The 20,075-nt window shown below is 47.3% G+C and overlaps 1 protein-coding gene across 3 annotated transcripts in view; it reads right to left on the bottom strand.

Annotated features, from left to right (window-relative positions):
- Positions 1 to 20,075, bottom strand: part of RASSF7 (Ras association domain family member 7) — a 74,163-nt gene that overhangs the window by 15,047 nt on the left and 39,041 nt on the right. For 2 of the 3 annotated variants that reach the window (XM_073658640.1, XM_073658638.1), the window contains exon 2: positions 10,738 to 10,932. In XM_073658640.1, coding sequence (XP_073514741.1) covers positions 10,738 to 10,840 — 103 coding nt within the window. In that variant the 5' untranslated portion in view covers positions 10,841 to 10,932. Of the gene's footprint in view, positions 1 to 10,737; positions 10,933 to 14,377; positions 14,611 to 20,075 lie in introns of those variants that run through there. The other variant, XM_073658639.1, reaches the window with a different exon arrangement.

The following is a 20,075-nucleotide window of genomic DNA, read 5'->3' as shown; positions in this document are numbered from 1 at the left end:
TGATCATGAACATAGAAAAAAACCAAAATGGTATTTCCTGTCATTTTCTCAGCAGCACATCATCCTGTTTACAAAAAATGATGTCCTGCCGAGAATGATGATTTTTAAGCAAGCTTAAATATAAACATCACCAGACAAACAAGCCTTCTGTTTGTTTGTCGAGTGATTGGTAGAAGGGCACTTTTACTGGTTGATTATTGGGAACGAGCATTCCTAAGACGAAGCTGTCATCGCCAGCCACCAATCATCCACATTTGTGATATAACCAATTGACTTTTCAAGAGTATTTAATACATAGCATAACCGCAAAACCATATAATCAATATAAAATATTAATTGGATGGTTTATAGCTAATTGATAAATAGGCGCTTCCATTGGTTAGGTCATAAACGCATGATAGGTGCAAGTTCCTCCACTAGGACTGTCATCTATTGGGAGAACAGAGATCCTACGCCAATTTCGAGTGGTCGTAAAATCTATGGGACTTACATAAAATACCACCGCTCTTTAGGCTGTGTGCACAGTATGCGTTTTTTAAGCATTTCCGCAGCGGCAATTCCGCTGCAATGTTCCCCAATGCACATGCTGCGGAAATTTCCACTGCGGATTATCATTGCAGAAAAATCCACAGCACTACCAATTATTTTGCGGAAGCGCGGCGTTTTCGCCGCCATTGACTTGCACTGGAGCGCATGGAAAGCATGCGTTTCAATGTGCGGATGGTACCCGGGTTTGGAGAAGAGGAGACTCTCCTCCGGACCCGGGTACCATAGTACCTGTAAAAAAAAGAATAAAATAAAAAATATACATTATACTCACCTTCTGATGGCCCCCGGTGTCTTTAGCGGTGTGTCTCGGCTTGCCGGCAGCTCGTGATGGTCTGAAAAGGACCTGCCATGACGTCATTTAGTCATGTGACGGGTCACACGACCGCTGACGTCGGCAGGTCCTTTAGTGTACCGCGAGCTGCCGGCAAGCCAGGACGCATCGGATAAAGACTCCGGGGGCCATCAGAAGGTAAGTATATATTTATTTTTTACCATTCTTTTACGGTCACACTATATAAATCCATGCCGGTTGGATAGATATACAGTACAGACCAAAAGTTTGGACACACATTCTCATTTCAAGATTTTTCTGTATTTTCTTGACTATGAAAATTGTACATTCACACTGAAGGCATCAAAACTATGAATTAACACATGTGGAATTATATACTTAACAAAAAAGTGTGAAACAACTGAAAATATGTCTTATATTCTAGATTCTTCAAAGTAGCCACCTTTTGCTTTGATGACTGCTTTGCACACTCTTGGCATTCTCTTGATGAGCTTCAAGAGGTAGTCACCGGAAATGGTCTTCCAACAATCTTGAAGGAGTGACCAGAGATGCTTAGCACTTGTTGGCCCTTTTGCCTTCACTCTGCGGTCCAGCTCACCCCAAACCATCTCGATTGGGTTCAGGTCTGGTGACTGTGGAGGCCAGGTCATCTGGCGCAGCACCCCATCACTCTCCTTCTTGGTCAAATAGCCCTTACACAGCCTGGAGGTGTGTTTGGGGTCATTGTCCTGTTGAAAAATAAATGATGGTCCAACTAAATGCAAACCGGATGGAATAGCATGCCTCTGCAAGATGCTGTGGTAGCCATGCTGGTTCAGTATGCCTTCAATTTTGAATAAATCCCCAACAGTGTCACAAGCAAAGCACCCCCACACCATCACACCTCCTCCTCCATGCTTCGCGGTGGGAACCAGGCATGTAGAGTCCATCCATTCACCTTTTCTGCGTCGCACAAAGACACAGTGGTTGGAACCAAAGATCTCAAATTTGGACTCATCAGACCAAAGCACAGATTTCCACTGGTCTAATGTCCATTCCTTGTGTTCTTTAGCCCAAACAAGTCTCTTCGGCTTGTTGCCTGTCCTTAGCAGTGGTTTCCTAGCAGCTATTTTACCATGAAGGCCTGCTGCACAAAGTCTCCTCTTAACAGTTGTTGTAGAGATGTGTCTGCTGCTAGAACTCTGTGTGGCATTGACCTGGTCTCTAATCTGAGCTGCTGTTAACCTGCGATTTCTGAGGCTGGTGACTTGGATAAACTTATCCTCAGAAGCAGAGGTGACTCTTGGTCTTCCTTTTCTGGGGCAGTCCTCGTGTGAGCCAGTTTCTTTGTAGCGCTTGATGGTTTTTGCAACTGCTCTTGGGAACACTTTCAAAGTTTGCCCAATTTTTCAGACTGACTGACCTTCATTCCTTAAAGTAATGATGGCCACTCATTTTTCTTTACTTAGCTGCTTTTTTCTTGCCATAGTACAAATTCTAACAGTTTATTCAGTAGGACTATCAGCTGTGTATCCACCAGAGTTCTGCACAACACAACTGATGGTCCCAACCCCATTTATAAGGCAAGAAATCCCACTTATTAAACCTGACAGGGCACACCTGTGAAGTGAAAACCATTTCCGGTGACTACCTCTTGAAGCTCATCAAGAGAACAGTCTTTTTCAGGCACGCAGTACCCGGTGGTTGCGGGCACGAAATCCTGCCGACTACGCCAAAAGTTGACGCGCCCCCTGGGCCATGTTGTGTAGCGTTGCGCACGCGGGGGCCTACCCGGAGCCGGATCCGATAGGGGTAGTAGTCTCGTGGCGGTGACCCGGTCCGTGCCCAGGGAGTCAAACTAAGTGGCGATGCTTGGCATAAGATGTTATATTGTTCGACTACGCCACCCGTTGAATGCGGTCATGAGACCGCCGCTGCAGGGCAGACCGCTGAGGCCGGTGGTACGGTTGTGCAGCGTGGATGGTATAACCCCCAACGGGAGGGGTATGGCCTCAGGGCAGCGGACGTGGATGATGAAACACTCAAAGACGGTGCGGTGTAATTCAGGGTCTTTACTGGTGGCAAAGATAGACCCTCCCGGAGTACTGGCTAGCGATCGGGGCCTGGTCAGTCCGTGAGCAGATGGGATCTCCCCTGGCCAGGCGGAGTTGTAGGCCTCCCCAACTAATTGTACTCTTCTGGCTACCTTGCTAGAGGCGGGTAAAAGTAGCCCACGTCCCTGAGTGTACCGTGTGGTGCTCACCCGTATGGCCGGTGACTCGGGGCCTTCTGGTAGCTTCCGCTTCACGACGGCGGTGCTGGTCCCTTGCGTGTGACCGTGCCTTCGGGTTTCTTGGCCAGAGGACCTGAAATCCCCTGCCGGTCGGTTTCTGCTGCTGGGTAAGGATTAGTCCCCACAGCCTCGGACTCCGGGTCCGGTGAGAACTCTTCAATCAGGGCGAGCTCTACAGCTTCCAGCCCCTGACCTCTTTTAGCACGGCTCCCACAGAGCTCCTGATCTCTCTTTCCCTATAGCTGCTCCACTCCAGACCAGACTGTGTCTCTGTCTGGGACTCCTCTTCTTCTCTTTCTCTCCTAACCCTGCCTCAGCCCCCAGTTTATATAGGGGAAGTTCTTCCCCTCCCAGGACTGGGCAGGAGGTGTGGCATGCTTAGGATTCCTGACCAGGAGACCTCCCACCTGCTCTCAGACGTAATATTGCTATTACTGTGGAAACCAGACCCCTGGGGTGCCACATTCCCCCCTAGTAAAATTTAGTACTCCGGGACTAAACATATTTTTTTTTTTGTAAACATAACAAGTTATAAACAGAAACAGTACAATAAAGAAAAACACATTAGGATGGTCACGGCGTGTCCGCAACCGGGTGCAGTTTTTGAAGAAAACAAGGGTGTCCATTTCACCAAAGAACAGGGAGCCGTAACCAGGTAGGGGTCTGTCCTACCCCGAGTCTTTAACAGTCTTAGTCCTTTCCTGGGTTACGCTCCAAACATATATACAAAGGATTCCGGATAATCCATAAAAAAACACCTATAAAATAACTAGAAATACATAATTATTTACAAGCAACTATAAACAGGTACATACAAATAAAACAGTCTAAACACTTTAGATCCTCCAACGTACGGGCAACTGGCCTCTAGTGGCCCTAGTAGACCTACGGAGCTGACTGACTGGTCCTGAGCTACAGGGTGTAGGAGCTGTCAAAGGTAAGCTGGGCAGCTGTCTACGGGTTCTTTGGCTCACTAGGGGCACGGCAGGCTCACTATAAGCAGAGGGTCGATTCTCCTGGTCTGCTTGTGTGGGGTCTTCTGCCTCCTGGACCGGCTGCTCTTCCAGCTCTACCTGTTTTTCCGTAGGCACTTGGGATGCTGGCTGGAGGAAGGTGAGGACGGGTACCACAACAGCGCCATTCACTTGTGTCCAAGACCGAGGGAAGTCTCCGAGTACAGTACTGACCATCTCTTCCCTTTCCTCTGCGGTTCGAGGGTTTTCTTGATCTTCTTCAGGGTTTCGTAGCTGCTCGGGACACTTCTTCAGGTTATCTCGGGAGACAATGGCTGTGGTTTCTCCTCCATCCTTACTGATTGTGCAGATTTTTGGGTTTTCATGGCTCGATGGCAGTACGGTGTACGGGTCCTTCTCCCACTGGTCGTCCAACTTGTGGCGCCGTCTCTTCCTTTTCAAGACCTGCTCTCCAGGTACCAGGGGAACAGCGGGAGCATACTGGTTGTAAGTCTTCTCCTGTCTTTCTCTTGCTTGACAGAGACTTCGCTCAACGCTCTCCTGTACTGTCCGGTACTGCTGCTGCCTCTCTGTGTCCCAGTCTGCTTCTGGTGAAGTGTCCTCGGGTGTCAGGACTCCCATATCCAGATCAACAGGCAGCTTACCAGGTCTTGCTCTCATTAGGTAAGCCGGGGTACAGTTGGTAGAACCTACAGGGATGTGGTTGTATAGGTCCACCAGATCAGGCAGTTTTTCAGGCCACAGACTGCGTTCTTCCAGGGGCAATGTTTTCAGAAGGTCTATCACCACCTGGTTCATCTTCTCGCAGAGTCCATTGGTTTGCGGATGATAGGGTGTTGTTCTTATCTTCCGGCAGCCATACAGAGTGCAGAACTCCTGGAAGACTTCCGCTTCAAAGGCAGGTCCCTGGTCTGTCAGCACCTGCTCTGGGTATCCGTGTGGACGGCAGAAGTGCTGCTGGAAGGCTCTAGCTGCTGTTTGAGCCGTTAAGTCCTTGACGGGGACTACAACCAAGAACCGGGAGTAGTGATCCACGATGGTTAGCGCATAGACGTAGCCACTTCTGCTGGGGGTCAGTTTTACATGGTCCAAGGCTACCAGTTCCAACAGCTGCCTGGTGACAATGGACTGCAGGGGAGTCTTCTGGCTGGCACGGTCCTTCCTTCTTAGGTTGCATGGGCCACAGTCTCTGCACCACCTCTCGATGGTTCCTCTCATGCCTACCCAGTGGAACCGCCCGCGCAGCAGGAACTCCAGCTTCTTCCATCCGAAGTGCCCAGCTCCGTCATGGTATGCCTCCAGTACCATAGCCGCGTCTCTTCTTGGCACCACTACTTGCCAGATCAGTTCATGCGTCCGGGAGTTAACCATTCTGCGGCACAACTTCCCCTTGTAAAGGAACAGTCGACTCTTCTCAACCCACAGTTGCTTGGTCTCCTCCGGAGCGTCTGGGTCAAGGCGGGCATCTGGCTGAGTCAGCATCTCCTTCACCAGTCGGACAGCGGGGTCACTGTCTTGCGTTTCCGCCCAGTTGTAATGAGGTAAGGGGTTAAACGTAGCGGATTGCTTACCCCTTACACGGTGGGAATACTGGATAGTCCCATGACGGTGGAACGCGGGGAGTTCAACTTCTTCCAGTTCCTCTGGATCTTCCCCTACGTCCGGTAGGTTTGGCATTCTGGACAAGGCATCCGCGTTGGTATTGGAGCGTCCTGCCCGGTATTTGATCGTGAACTCGTAGTTGGACAGGCGGGCCATCCATCTCTGCTCCAGGGCACCGAGTCTTGCAGTGTCCAGATGTGTCAACGGGTTGTTATCCGTGTACACGGTGAACCGGGAAGAGGCGAGGTAGTGCCTAAAGCGTTCGGTGACTGCCCACACCACTGCCAGGAACTCTAGCTTGAATGAGCTGTAATTCTCAGGGTTTCTTTCGGTGGGTCGTAGTTTTCGGCTGGCGTAAGCAATTACCAGTTCTTTCCCCTGCTGGATCTGGGACAGTACGGCTCCTAGCCCGATGTTACTTGCGTCGGTGTAGAGGATAAAGGGCTGGCTGTAATCAGGGTACGCCAGGATTTCATCCCCCGTGAGGGCCATCTTCAGCTGGCGGAAGGACTCTTCTTCCAGCTTCTCCCATCTGAAGGGCGGCTTCTGGTTCTTGGCCTTCCTGGACTGGCCTATCAGGAGGTCCTGCATAGGAGCTGCCTTTTTGGTGAAACCGGGGATGAATCTTCGGTAGTAGCCTACCAACCCGAGGAACTGCCGCACTTCCTTTACGCTGGAGGGTCTTGGCCATTCCTTAATCGCGGTGATCTTATCAGGGTCGGGAGCCACTCCGTCAGCACTCACCACGTGTCCCAGGTACTGCACTTTTGGTTTTAGCAGGTGACACTTCGACGGTTTCACCTTCAGACCGTAGTTTGCCAGGGCTTCAAACACTTCCGCCAGGTGTTTCAGGTGGTCCTCGTAGGTTTTGGAATAAACTATAACATCATCCAGGTACAGCAGGACCGTCTCAAAGTTCCGGTGTCCCAGACAGCATTCCATCAATCGTTGGAAGGTTCCTGGTGCGTTGCAGAGTCCGAACGGCATGCAGGTAAACTCGCTAAGTCCCATCGGGGTGGTGAATGCGGTCTTCTCCCGGTCCGCCTCTGCTACAGGAACCTGCCAGTACCCGCTAGTGAGATCCAAAGTGGAGAAGAAGTTAGCAGATTTTAAAGCAGCCAAAGGCTCCTCTATCCTTGGTAAGGGGTACGCATCTTTGTGTGTGATACGGTTGATTTTCCGGTAATCTACACACATTCTCATGGTGTTGTCCTTTTTTTTAACCAAGACTAGTGGAGCTGCCCAGGGGCTACAGCTATCCCTGATTACTCCAGCCTCCTTCATGTCTCTAAGCATCCCCTTGGCGTGTTGGTAGTGTGCAGGGGGTACGGGTCGGTATCTCTCCTTTATGGGAGGATGGTCTCCCGTGGGGATGTGGTGTTCTACCCCCTTTACTCGCCCGAAGTCTAACGGGTGTTTACTAAACACTCTCTCGTACTCTTGAACCACCCGATAGACTCCCTGTTTCTGGTGTGAGGGAGTGGAGTCAGTACCCAAATGTAGTTGCCGACACCAGTCCTCCATTGGTTTCTTAGAGCCGTTACCTTCCTCTGGATGAGATGGAGGCAAGGGTTCCACGGTCTGTACAGAATTTTGGTTGATGGTATACAATTTGGCTAGCGTAGCATACCGGGGCAGATACACTTCCCTCTTCCCGATATTTATTATGCGAACGGGCACCCTCCCATGGCGTACATCAACCACCCCCCGTGCCGTCAAAATGGTGGGCCTACTGTCTGAGTAGACTGGTTCTACCATTGCCTGGTAATCTCTACCTCTCAGACCAATAGCTGCCCGGCACCAAATCATCATTTCACTTTTCGGGGGCATGGCAATAGGGAAAGGGTCACACATTCTCACACTACCAATCTCACCACCGGAGAGTTCCACCTGTTGCCGTCGCATCAGTGCCCGGATCTCTTTTTGGAGCACTCGCTGCTGGCCGGAGCTGGCGTTCTTGGCAACCTGCTGTAAAATGAGAATCACCTCTGCAAGACAATTTTCAATCACATTAGTTCCTAGAGTTATCTTTGGGTGACTCTCGCGCTTATCAATGTCCACAATGATCAGTCCCTGTGCTGCCAGTTCGACTTTACCGATTTTAATGGTCACCTCTTTAAATCCGATCTGTGGCACGGGCTGACCATTGCTGGCGATGATACTCAAGTCGTCGTCAGGGTAGCGGGTTATATCCGAGTCATTCCAGTACTGCTTGAAGAGCACGTACGGGATGGTGGTGACCTGTGACCCGGTGTCCAGTAGGGCACTCATAGGAATGCCATCTAGTACCACAGGCAAGACTGGACGTCCTCCCACGTATTTGTCACGCCAGTTTGATGGGCCTGGTGATCTTATTCCTAGGGGTTGGCCCTCTACCCCAGGTTGTGCCAGTTTAAAGGACAGTACCTTGCCATATGTCCGGGTTGATTGCAGCGGCGGCAGATGGGTTGTCCGTCCTCGTTGTATCGGTCGCTGGGTCTTCCTCTGGCCGGTGGGGTCCTCCTTGGTCGTCGCCACGGGATATCCTCCGGTCCGGATGCCAGCTGGATCTTCCCTGGAGTAGAAACCTGTAAAGACTGCACAGTTCGGGTTAGCGCAGCAACGCTTTTAGTTAGCTCTTGGACCTGATGGTGCAGGTCTGTAGCCGGGTCATTGTTTAAAGCCTGCGCATCAGCTCCCACAGGCCCTGCCGACAAGGGCGCCGTCTCCTGGTGGTAAGTGGTAGTAGGGCGTCTGTGGGTCACAGCGCCACCTGGTGCCGGTTCTCGGAGCACCCGGATGGCTCTGTCCTTGAACTGTGCAAAGTCCAGATGAGGGTCCTGTAAGGCCATTGCCCGCAACTGGGTTCGGTGGGCATTGCAATGTAGACCCTCTACAAATTGTTCAGTCAACAACTTGTCTTCGTTTCCCACGCCGTCAGGGTCGGCCTGCTTAATGGCTCTCAGGGCCTCTTGTAGGTTTAGTGCATAGTCCCTTATATTCTCATGTGCTCGCTGCTTGCACCCGTAGAATCTAAGCTTGATCTCGGCTGAGGTTCGGGTATCAAAGGTGTCCTTCAGCCGGGCTAGTATCTCTGCGACAGTCCTCCTCCTTCCAAGTGGCCAGGACTTTACCTCCCGTTGGGCTGCCCCTGTTAATTGAGCCACCAGGATGCTCACTTTTTGCTCTTCTGTGAGGGGGTACACCTGGAAGAGGCTATCCAGCTTTTCCCTGAAGTCAGTTAGGGTATGTGACTCCCCTGAGTAATGGGGTAGCCAGGCTGCCCCCGGGATATAGGGCATGGTGAAAGGCATGACCGCAGCAGCAGTGGCGCTGGCGGTGGCTGTGGCAGTGAAGCTCTCCTCCGTATCAGACATCCTCCTCCCCCCTAGTGGACCGTGGCCTACCTTCCGATGATCCTTTTCCGTAGGCCGCGGCTCCGCAGTGGATCGTCAGGGTTGAGGACCTTCCGTCGCGCTCCTGTGACGTCGGCGTCTGCTGGGCTCCTTCCAGGACCTTACGCAACGTCCGGACGGGAGGCGGAGCTTCAGTTCTCGCGCGCTTTCGGAGTCCACGCCCCTCTTCTTCCCGCGCGGCGTCTTCAAGATGGCGTCCAACGGCGGGAAAACTCCACGGATGGCGGGAAGAAGGCAGAAGATGGCGTCCAATGGCGGGAAAACTCCACGGATGGCGGGAAGAAGGTAGAAGATGGCGTCAGATGGCGGGAATCTTCACTACAGGTGAGTTTAACAGTCTTTTTCAGGCACGCAGTACCCGGTGGTTGCGGGCACGAAATCCTGCCGACTACGCCAAAAGTTGACGCGCCCCCTGGGCCATGTTGTGTAGCGTTGCGCACGCGGGGGCCTACCCGGAGCCGGATCCGATAGGGGTAGTAGTCTCGTGGCGGTGACCCGGTCCGTGCCCAGGGAGTCAAACTAAGTGGCGATGCTTGGCATAAGATGTTATATTGTTCGACTACGCCACCCGTTGAATGCGGTCATGAGACCGCCGCTGCAGGGCAGACCGCTGAGGCCGGTGGTACGGTTGTGCAGCGTGGATGGTATAACCCCCAACGGGAGGGGTATGGCCTCAGGGCAGCGGACGTGGATGATGAAACACTCAAAGACGGTGCGGTGTAATTCAGGGTCTTTACTGGTGGCAAAGATAGACCCTCCCGGAGTACTGGCTAGCGATCGGGGCCTGGTCAGTCCGTGAGCAGATGGGATCTCCCCTGGCCAGGCGGAGTTGTAGGCCTCCCCAACTAATTGTACTCTTCTGGCTACCTTGCTAGAGGCGGGTAAAAGTAGCCCACGTCCCTGAGTGTACCGTGTGGTGCTCACCCGTATGGCCGGTGACTCGGGGCCTTCTGGTAGCTTCCGCTTCACGACGGCGGTGCTGGTCCCTTGCGTGTGACCGTGCCTTCGGGTTTCTTGGCCAGAGGACCTGAAATCCCCTGCCGGTCGGTTTCTGCTGCTGGGTAAGGATTAGTCCCCACAGCCTCGGACTCCGGGTCCGGTGCGAACTCTTCAATCAGGGCGAGCTCTACAGCTTCCAGCCCCTGACCTCTTTTAGCACGGCTCCCACAGAGCTCCTGATCTCTCTTTCCCTATAGCTGCTCCACTCCAGACCAGACTGTGTCTCTGTCTGGGACTCCTCTTCTTCTCTTTCTCTCCTAACCCTGCCTCAGCCCCCAGTTTATATAGGGGAAGTTCTTCCCCTCCCAGGACTGGGCAGGAGGTGTGGCATGCTTAGGGAACCTGACCAGGAGACCTCCCACCTGCTCTCAGACGTAATATTGCTATTACTGTGGAAACCAGACCCCTGGGGTGCCACACATGTACAATCCGCATGTACAATCCGCATGCGTTTTTTCTGCCAGGGAGATGCAGAAACGCTCAGGAAAAATCCAGAGAATTTCTGCATCGTGTGCACATAGCTTTAGGCAACTCCCATTCTGAACTAGATGGTTAAAAAATTTAAGTCACTTTACGGAATTGCTCCATCAACGAAATTTCTATGTCAGTATTCATGACCATTGGCTAGACAAAACAGTAAAACCCAACACTCACCAATGGCCTGGGCCAAGGCGATGACCACGTCCTGGCAGGATGTCTGCTCTGTTACCCCACACACAACTCTTTGGACCCCATCTACCCAAACTTTTAATTCCATGATGTAGACAGGTGATTTGGTGCTGGAAAGAAGACTGGGCAAAATGGATGATGGTCACTTTAGTATCTCATCACAGTTCCCAAGATGTAAACCTGAGGAGAAGAAAATAAGAGTTAGATAGAGCAATAGTCATACTCACTTACATTACCAAAATCATCAAAAAGAACAGAAACATTGTGCCATAGTTCAATTCCCAGTTCGCATTGGGAAGCCGTAATTTAATCGGTCAATCAGGGAATTATGAAGTTATTTAAATCATAGGAGATGTACTCATTGGATGAAAATTGAGGATAGAGGGGGCAGGAAGAAAGAGTATGACATTTAGGATTTCTGGGAAGCAACATGTCCAACTCCAAAGTCCTTCAGAAATTAAGTCTACAGTAAATGTTTACGTGATTGCATGCCGATACAAGAAGCCTGGAAAAAACAATAATTATTTTTGAAGTTCTGAACAGATTAGATACTATTTCCTCTACTATGAGAAGTACCATTGTGCAATCTAGAAGACAATAATATGTACCCAGTCCACGTGAGGAAGTAGTCTTATCGACATCCATGGGGTGGGAATAGTGACGTGTCGCTACCTTGAGACCGGAATGTGTTAATAATCAGAAAAACTTGGAGAAGGTGGAAGGAACAATGAGTGCAATTTGTCAAAACGGGAGGAGAGTCAATGAGTCACCATAGAAAAATCCTGAGACATGACATACAAATCAAGTGCATGTATATTTATATCTATGCAGGTACACAACACCATGCCTCATGGTATCGAGTCATTACAGGACCTACACAATAAGAGACAGACCGGGCAGAAAATAGAAGTGACATCACAATGCTAGGTCATGCTAGGAAGAAGGGGAGATCATTTCTCTGTATGAAATGGAACCAGATTATTCAACTCAATACTTTATCTTTTTCATACCATCAGATCTGGATAAATGGATCACAATAGTGGACCCTATGAGCAGTTTTTCTTAAGTATTATTACATGTAGTTGGACATGTTAGCCGGGTTCACACACAGCAATGGTAAAACAAGGTCTAACCAGCCTAGAATCTGAATCAAAAGCCACAATTATTTTATTATAGATTCTGGAACTTTTGGTACAGTATGTGGTAAATGTATGATTATTGGGGGTACGATTGCTGGCATCACAAGAACAAGGGTCCTAAAGTCCCCTGTGTGATCAGTGAGAGTGTGAACATGTGCGACCACTGCTCCATACACTATATATGGAAGTGGTGGTCGCACATGTGCACTACGATTCCATTCGCATCGAGGACTTTGGGCTCACCGTTATTTGGATTCCGCAGCAGACCCCCAGGAATTGTACTACCTGCAGATACATTTGATACTTTTTTTTTTTGGAGGGGACAAACCCTTTATGTTCTACTCAATGTAGTGAAACACATTGAATCTATCCCATTGAACTGCACACAGCCCTCCTGGATTTTCAGCAAGCATGTCACTTTTCAGAAATGGTCATTGTCCTAACTCAAACCAATCAGCGAAACTGCATTATTAGCTGATTATTTTAACTGGTAATCATTGTTATCCCGGAAGTGCAAATATTCAGATATCATAATTAAATATATATATCTATATTTTAAAGGACCTCTAATACGTATATAACTTTTAAAGCACTGAATGGGTTAAATAGTTACGAGAAACACGTATTAATGGTGCAATTTGCATATGGAAATACACAAATAATGTGAAGAATGCAGACACAGCTATCTAAAGGTAATGAATTGTATGAGGTCACCAGAAGAAAAAGCTGCAATAGCAGGAACCAATCCCTTAGGAAATATAATTGATGCAATTAACATGATAACTATGCTGCTAATACAAGTAAGGATATATTTATAGCACATGCCCATCATAAAACACCATTTACGGTTTATACATCGATACAATATTTATATAAAGTTGAGTAACTTTGTGAATACTTTGCTTTACTTATCCCAAGTTACAGCCTGTTCTGTGGTCCAGAGCTACACTAATGGTTCCGCTTGGTCACTAGTGGAAAGTCAACAATATTGGCGACAGATACATTATAAGAGCTAAGCTAGAAATATAATGGGACAGTGAAGTTGGCTGTACACATTAGATTAACGAACTGGACTATTTATTTGGGATCTAATGTTTAGAAAGACCTCCTAACCTGGATTTCAACATGCTCGATCCATTTGTTCTCAGTAAGCATAAGCCGCTGCCAGATGTGTCTAGCAGCGACTTTTTACATAGTGGATATGGCATAAATATTTAAGATAATAATACCCCTTTAAACAAGTAGGAAATTCTAGGAGATTTCAGCTTTGAAGTATAAAGAAATCTGAATGTATTTCTGGTCTACCTCCCAATTAGTATAAATTGAGCTCTGGAGAGGTTTGATATGTTACTTGTGAAATAGTGTACTTGTGGACTACCTAACGTCTTAAGACGTCAGGCTGGTCCACATATGACTCTACAAGGACATTTTAGAACATCCATGCAAATTCAGTAGCTGTATGGAGATCGTGCAGCTAGAGGTGTGGGGAATCGGCGGTCAAAGATACCAGACTCTCCATTGAGAAGGCAGACATGGTTTATTACCATCTCTGCCTTCCAGATCGTTCCTGTATGAACATGGGGCATACAGTTTCAGAAACACAAACAGCGCTTTTTCAAGCTAACACCGGGTGTTGAGAGGGAGTACAAGCTGCTGGGTGTTAGCAAACCCAGATCAGCATAACATTGTAGATAAAAGGCGGAGTTTGCCCTGTAACTGGGGCTAATATGCCAACACCAGTTACAGGGTAAATCAGTAATAAGACATTTTGGAGCATTTCCACATTTTAAATACATAATTTTTTAAAGACCTTATGGGTTGAAATAATTAATTAAATTATATATATATATATATATATATATATATATATATATATATATATATATATATATATATATATATATATATATATATATATATTTTAGAATAAATTCATACACAAAAATTAAAAAAGAAAGTCCCTGCCAGTCCAAACCTCCTTAGTTTCTAGTCCTACCCTGATGTAAATAACTAAAGATATGTCTGATATTTGAAAATAATTATTATGGAGAGGAAAAACACAATTTAAAATGTACTTAGTGGCTTTTGTGGTCTTAAGAAATAATAAAAAAAAAAAACAAGACACCTACTTTTTTTTTTTATACTTGTGTGTAAAGTTAAAGGCATGAAGAGGTACAGTATGGTCATAGGAGGCGCCATAGGAGGCTATGACAGGTGTGGCGCCACTTTCGGAAGAAAACATTTTTTTTTACATTTTGGACAAACCCTTGGTTTAAAGTCAAAGATTAAGACGTCAATGCACAAAATATCAGTCAGCCTCGCTCAGTCTAAACAAGCAGAGGAAATCAGCCATAACTTTTACAATATAATGGATAATCATCCATTACTGATAATTTGCGGTAGAATTAAGGCTTTGGTTAATAATTATACAGGAAGGAATTACTCTAAAATCGGTTACTGAAGACTATTTCCAGCAGCATACTTACAGATTCCTCAGATACTTCTTGTGGGTGAGTCACCTGTTTTACGAGACTTCTACACACATCGACCTGTCCAGCTACAAGAACGTCTTAGATTTTCCAGAACATCTCATATTTTTAACGTAGGTTTTCTAAGCATCGCCTATTCTCACCTAAGACACCAAGACCCTGTTCTGCTCCGCTGAGATAAAGTCCATATGAGCTATGGGTCAGATGATGTCGGCTACTGTCCTGCCTGGAAATGGATCTCAATCTGCCCTTGAAAAGCCTGATTTATTAAGCTCCCACCCTCTGCTCTTTCCCCCTCCCCAGTTTCAGGGTAAACGGGACTGGGGTGTGGCAGCTGGACTTGTCGAACCAGCCTCCTTTAAACAAAGGGGATATAGTAGCCAACATTATATTATCCGTGTGCTACTAGTGGACAGGTAAAATTGGTTTTAGGTCAAGGTGGATTTGCAGAGATGGATAGGTTTACTATTGTTGATGCACATAATACGTCAGGGCTTACTGTATAAATAATGACCATCGCAGAAAAAAAAAAAAATTATTGCAGAGGTCAGATGTGCAAATTCAGAGAATTTCCTGCAATGTAAAGTGCTTAATTTGCAGCAAAAATCCATCTCAATTTTGCATGCATGAGAGCGTCCATACACCAAGCCCTCCTTAATATATTTTAATGCTTCCACACTGAAAATCTATATAATGTTGCCACTTGTAAACATAAAATGTCCAATGAGAATAAAGTGCTTGAATATTTTGGCAGCAAAACGGTCTTTTCTCATTTCTATATTTTTTTTTTTCTCGAAGGCAGACACAAAAGCAAAGCAGACCACACTTGTGTCCACCTGAAAAAATGGACTGACAGTACGATGGCTCTGCAGGAAGTTTCATCCTAATACCTTATTTCAGGACTTTAGATGGAAGCCCCTGATGAAGTCTCAAATGTAGGGTGAAACGTGAGGTCAACCCTGCCTTATGATATGGCGGCGAAACTAGAATTTTTTTTCTCTCATTTGGAATACTGCTGCAATAACAGAACACTGGCTGCAATGTGTGAACGCTACCTAATGCTTAGAGAGAACAGTATAATTTTATACTATTGTGGTGATCTAAAATCCGAAGGCAATGGGCATGATTTGGTTGCTGATTGCATCATGGCCGAAGAGTTCTAGCTAACCTGCACTCATACAAAAAATTGGTGCCGTTTTCAAATGCTGGAATCAATTACACTGAAATGTGTAGACCCACCTTACACGGATCAACCGGTTGGGCGCTTCAGTATACTATTGTGTAAAACACAACTTAAGAAGAACATATAAATGCTATGTATTAATCCCTGTTGAAAGAAACTACTGCATTAATAGTTTCTAAGCAAGTTTTCCAAACAGTTGTGTAAACAGGGTAGATCCCTAAACTTTGTTTTATTGTCCAATGATAATTGAGTTACCCGGGATGGACTCATTCAATGATACAGAAGGTAGATGCCCCCCACTACCCCCTTGCCCTAGTGACACTTTTAGGGCTCGTGCACAGAACTGTATTTTTGGTCAGAGTGCGATCCAACAAAACATTGGATCGCACTCTGACCAATGTTATTCTAAGGGGCTGTGCATATGTGAGTTTTTTCCTCGGACAGAGCCGGTCCAAAGATAAAAAAAAAAAAATAGCAGCATGACAGAGTTGGATCTGATTATCGGATCACACTCGGCCGTGCAAGTCAATGAGTCTGTCGAAAACATCAGACTGCACTCGGATGATGTCTGAGCGCAGTCCAATTTCTATGGACTGACAGAATAGTTAAGATGGAGACATTTTTTATTCCATCTTCTCATCCAAGAGAATCAGATCAGAGTGTGATGGGCTGGGAGCAGATCTGGGCTGGGAGCAGATCAGAGTGTGATGGGCTGGGAGCAGATCTGGGCTGGGAGCAGATCAGAGTGTGATGGGCTGGGAGCAGATCTAGGCTGGGAGCAGATCAGAGTGTGAGAGGCTGGGAGCAGATCAGAGTGTGAGGGGCTGGGAGCAGATCAGAGTGTGAGGGGCTGGGAGCAGATCAGAGTGTGAGGGGCTGGGAGCAGATCAGAGTGTGAGGGGCTGGGAGCAGATCAGAGTGTGAGGGGCTGGGAGCAGATCAGAGTGTGAGGGGCTGGGAGCAGATCAGAGTGTGAGGGGCTGGGAGCAGATCAGAGTGTGAGGGGCTGGGAGCAGATCTGGGCGTGATGGGCTGGGAGCAGATCTGGGCGTGATGGGCTGGGAGCAGATCAGAATGTGATGGGCTGGGAGCAGATCTGGGCTGGGAGCAGATCAGAATGTGATGGGCTGGGAGCAGATCAGAGTGTGATGGGCTGGGAGCAGATCTGGGCTGGGAGCAGATCAGAGTGTGATGGGCTGGGAGCAGATCAGAGTGTGAGGGGCTGGGAGCAGATCTGGGCTGGGAGCAGATCAGAGTGTGAGGGGCTGGGAGCAGATCAGAGTGTGAGGGGCTGGGAGCAGATCAGAGTGTGAGGGGCTGGGAGCAGATCAGAGTGTGAGGGGCTGGGAGCAGATCAGAGTGTGAGGGGCTGGGAGCAGATCAGAGTGTGATGGGCTGGGAGCAGATCAGAGTGTGATGGGCTGGGAGCAGATCAGAGTGTGATGGGCTGGGAGCAGATCAGAGTGTGATGGGCTGGGAGCAGATCAGAGTGTGATGGGCTGGGAGCAGATCAGAGTGTGATGGGCTGGGAGCAGATCAGAGTGTGAGGGGCTGGGAGCAGATCAGAGTGTGAGGGGCTGGGAGCAGATCAGAGTGTGAGGGGCTGGGAGCAGATCAGAGTGTGAGGGGCTGGGAGCAGATCAGAGTGTGAGGGGCTGGGAGCAGATCAGAGTGTGATGGGCTGGGAGCAGATCAGAGTGTGATGGGCTGGGAGCAGATCAGAGTGTGATGGGCTGGGAGCAGATCAGAGTGTGATGGGCTGGGAGCAGATCAGAGTGTGATGGGCTGGGAGCAGATCAGAGTGTGATGGGCTGGGAGCAGATCAGAGTGTGATGGGCTGGGAGCAGATCAGAGTGTGATGGGCTGGGAGCAGATCTGGGCTGGGAGCAGATCAGAGTGTGATGGGCTGGGAGCAGATCAGAGTGTGATGGGCTGGGAGCAGATCAGAGTGTGATGGGCTGGGAGCAGATCAGAGTGTGATGGGCTGGGAGCAGATCAGAGTGTGATGGGCTGGGAGCAGATCAGAGTGTGAGGGGCTGGGAGCAGATCAGAGTGTGATGGGCTGGGAGCAGATCAGAGTGTGAGGGGCTGGGAGCAGATCAGAGCACGATCAGAATAATTGGCCCGATTCTCTCGGATGAGAGAATATATCCTGATGTCACCCTAGCCTTAGACAAATCAATGGAAGAAGAAACCTAGTAGACTGTGGACAGGTGTCTAATCATCAACAATGAGAACATCAGCAACTTTCACCTCCTCCCAGGTATTCACTCCCTCCTGTACATAACAATAAAGCCTCTCAAGTATCGTTCTACAGGTGCATCTCACTTAAGGGTATCTCAATGGAATGGTTTCTTGTAGAACATTAAGTGTATTATGTATACATGTAAATTAATTTATCGTGTGTTTTCCTAAGCTGTTTGGGTGTGATCGAGCATTGTAGTTATCATTGAGAAACATGAATAAGATTGTAGACGTACAGTTGAGTAATTAGAGATGACCAGACATTGAGTTCCTGCTAAGTTTTCCCAAATCTCTTGTTTTAAAAAGATAAATACTAGTAGGGAACCCATCAATTTCAGGGAGATCAACTGACCATCTATTATGTATGAGGGTGTTTATAAATGGAAAGAAGTAGGTGGCAGGTTGGATGTCAACATGCCTAATCATTTTGTTCTCAGTGGAGATAAACTGGTCAGGGGTCTCTGGCAGTGGTTACTGAGAATACATGTATGCTTGACTGAGTGAGCATGTGTATGTTTAGATCAGGAACTATGACCTTCTGCCCTACAATGTAAATCGATGGTTGATAATTGCCACGTGGCCTTCCGAAAAGGGTCCTAAATAGCGATTGGCACAGGCTCGGACATACCATTGGTGCAATCTGTGCAGCCCCCAAGGAGGCCAAGTGGCAAGGGGGCCACTACCACCTCCAAAGCAATTGTGCATTATGATGAGCTACTGGACTGCAAAGGGCCCATATATTGCTCTTTGCCACACTAATGTAAAAAGCGGACATCTGAATGAGGGTTTAATCGAAGCTCAGCTTTGGCACAACCATTAACAATATTGTGCAACTTTTTTCCACTGCATAAGCTTGAGGATTGCAACTAATATTATCCACGGGTAATGCCTAATTTTTTTTCAAGTTCTCTGCGAGGTCCACCAATTCCCAACACATTTTTCTTACACATCATTTCCTATGTGGAATTTACAGAGTGAGAAATAATTCACCGATGTGACCTCATTACCAGATATTGTTTAATAGGGGAGACAATGAAGCTATGTGCTGAGCGAGGGGCTCGGAGGCAAATTAGTCCCAATTACTCCAGTAATTAAAGGCCAATTATAGAGGGGAAATGGATTTTTGCCTTTGGAGTTTACCTTCATTAGGAGAGATGATAAGATGGATCTGAAGACAAAGATACAGTAGGCGGCATTGTGGTATCCGATCACATCTGACCGGAAAGTAACTATTCTATAGGATAAGTCCCTAAGCTTCTACAAACAGCCCCACTTTATCTTTCTCTTTGTATCCAGATGATAAACTTGCGCTTTTGTTCCTATTTGCTCAGTAAATACTTTATCTAAAGAGCTTCATTTAAATACAATTTGCTTTTGTGCAAAGACCTCAAGTCATTGTGTCAGTGCAAGGTTAGCCATCTTCCGTGGTTTATTGGGCTGGCTGATGATTTCACTGTATGTATAGAAATCCATTATCTTTTATTCATATATTTGAACTATCTCCTGTGAGAACAAAAGATCAGGCATGTTGAAATCCAACATGCCTGACCCCTGCTTTCCCATGACATCTGTGGATGGGAAAAGTTGTGAGAGCCACATACACATTCGATGGTCAGCCTGCTGTCCCATTCATCTGAAGTATAGGATTTAGAAGACCAATTTTTCACTACCCTATTTGGGAACTCTGAGTTAATAGATGGGTATTCCCTAGTTCAGGACCCTCATCTTAGCTTGGAGGACAGATCAGAATCCAAGTAATATTTTCACAGACGCTTATTGTGATTGGGGGATTTACAAATTGGATAATATGTTTAATTAAATACTTGTTAATAGTTATGGTTGGGGACATGCAGCGTTTTTCAGATTATGGAAATTCATGCAGTCATGGTACCTGTGTGGTCAAATTTTAGGGTCAGGTTTTTGATGCCCAATATATTTAAAAATGTCTAAAAACCTAAACACATCTTTGGACGTAGTTGGATTTGCAACAGTTTACCGATGGATTCCAGGATAAAGCAGTGTCATTGTTAACACCTGTATAGTTTGGCAACTTAGGATATGTTCACACATTGTGTTTTTTCAGCATTTTTTTTTCAGCAGCAAAACCTGATCTCTTGCCCGGAGGTTTGTTCAGGATTTTTCTTGCTTTTTTTTTGCTGCACTTTTGGTGCGTTTTTTTTTCACTGTCCTTTTGTCTCTTTATGCATATACATAAAGTTCAGTGAAAAAAAAACATTCTATTTGATCAGGTTTTGGCACAAAAAAAAA

This window comes from Phyllobates terribilis, unplaced genomic scaffold, assembly GCF_046119375.1.
Source record: "Phyllobates terribilis strain yellow unplaced genomic scaffold, ASM4611937v1 Scaffold_13__5_contigs__length_258822181, whole genome shotgun sequence".
In the NCBI taxonomy this organism is placed as follows: domain Eukaryota; kingdom Metazoa; phylum Chordata; class Amphibia; order Anura; family Dendrobatidae; genus Phyllobates; species Phyllobates terribilis.
This window is presented reverse-complemented; position numbering and strand designations above follow the sequence as displayed.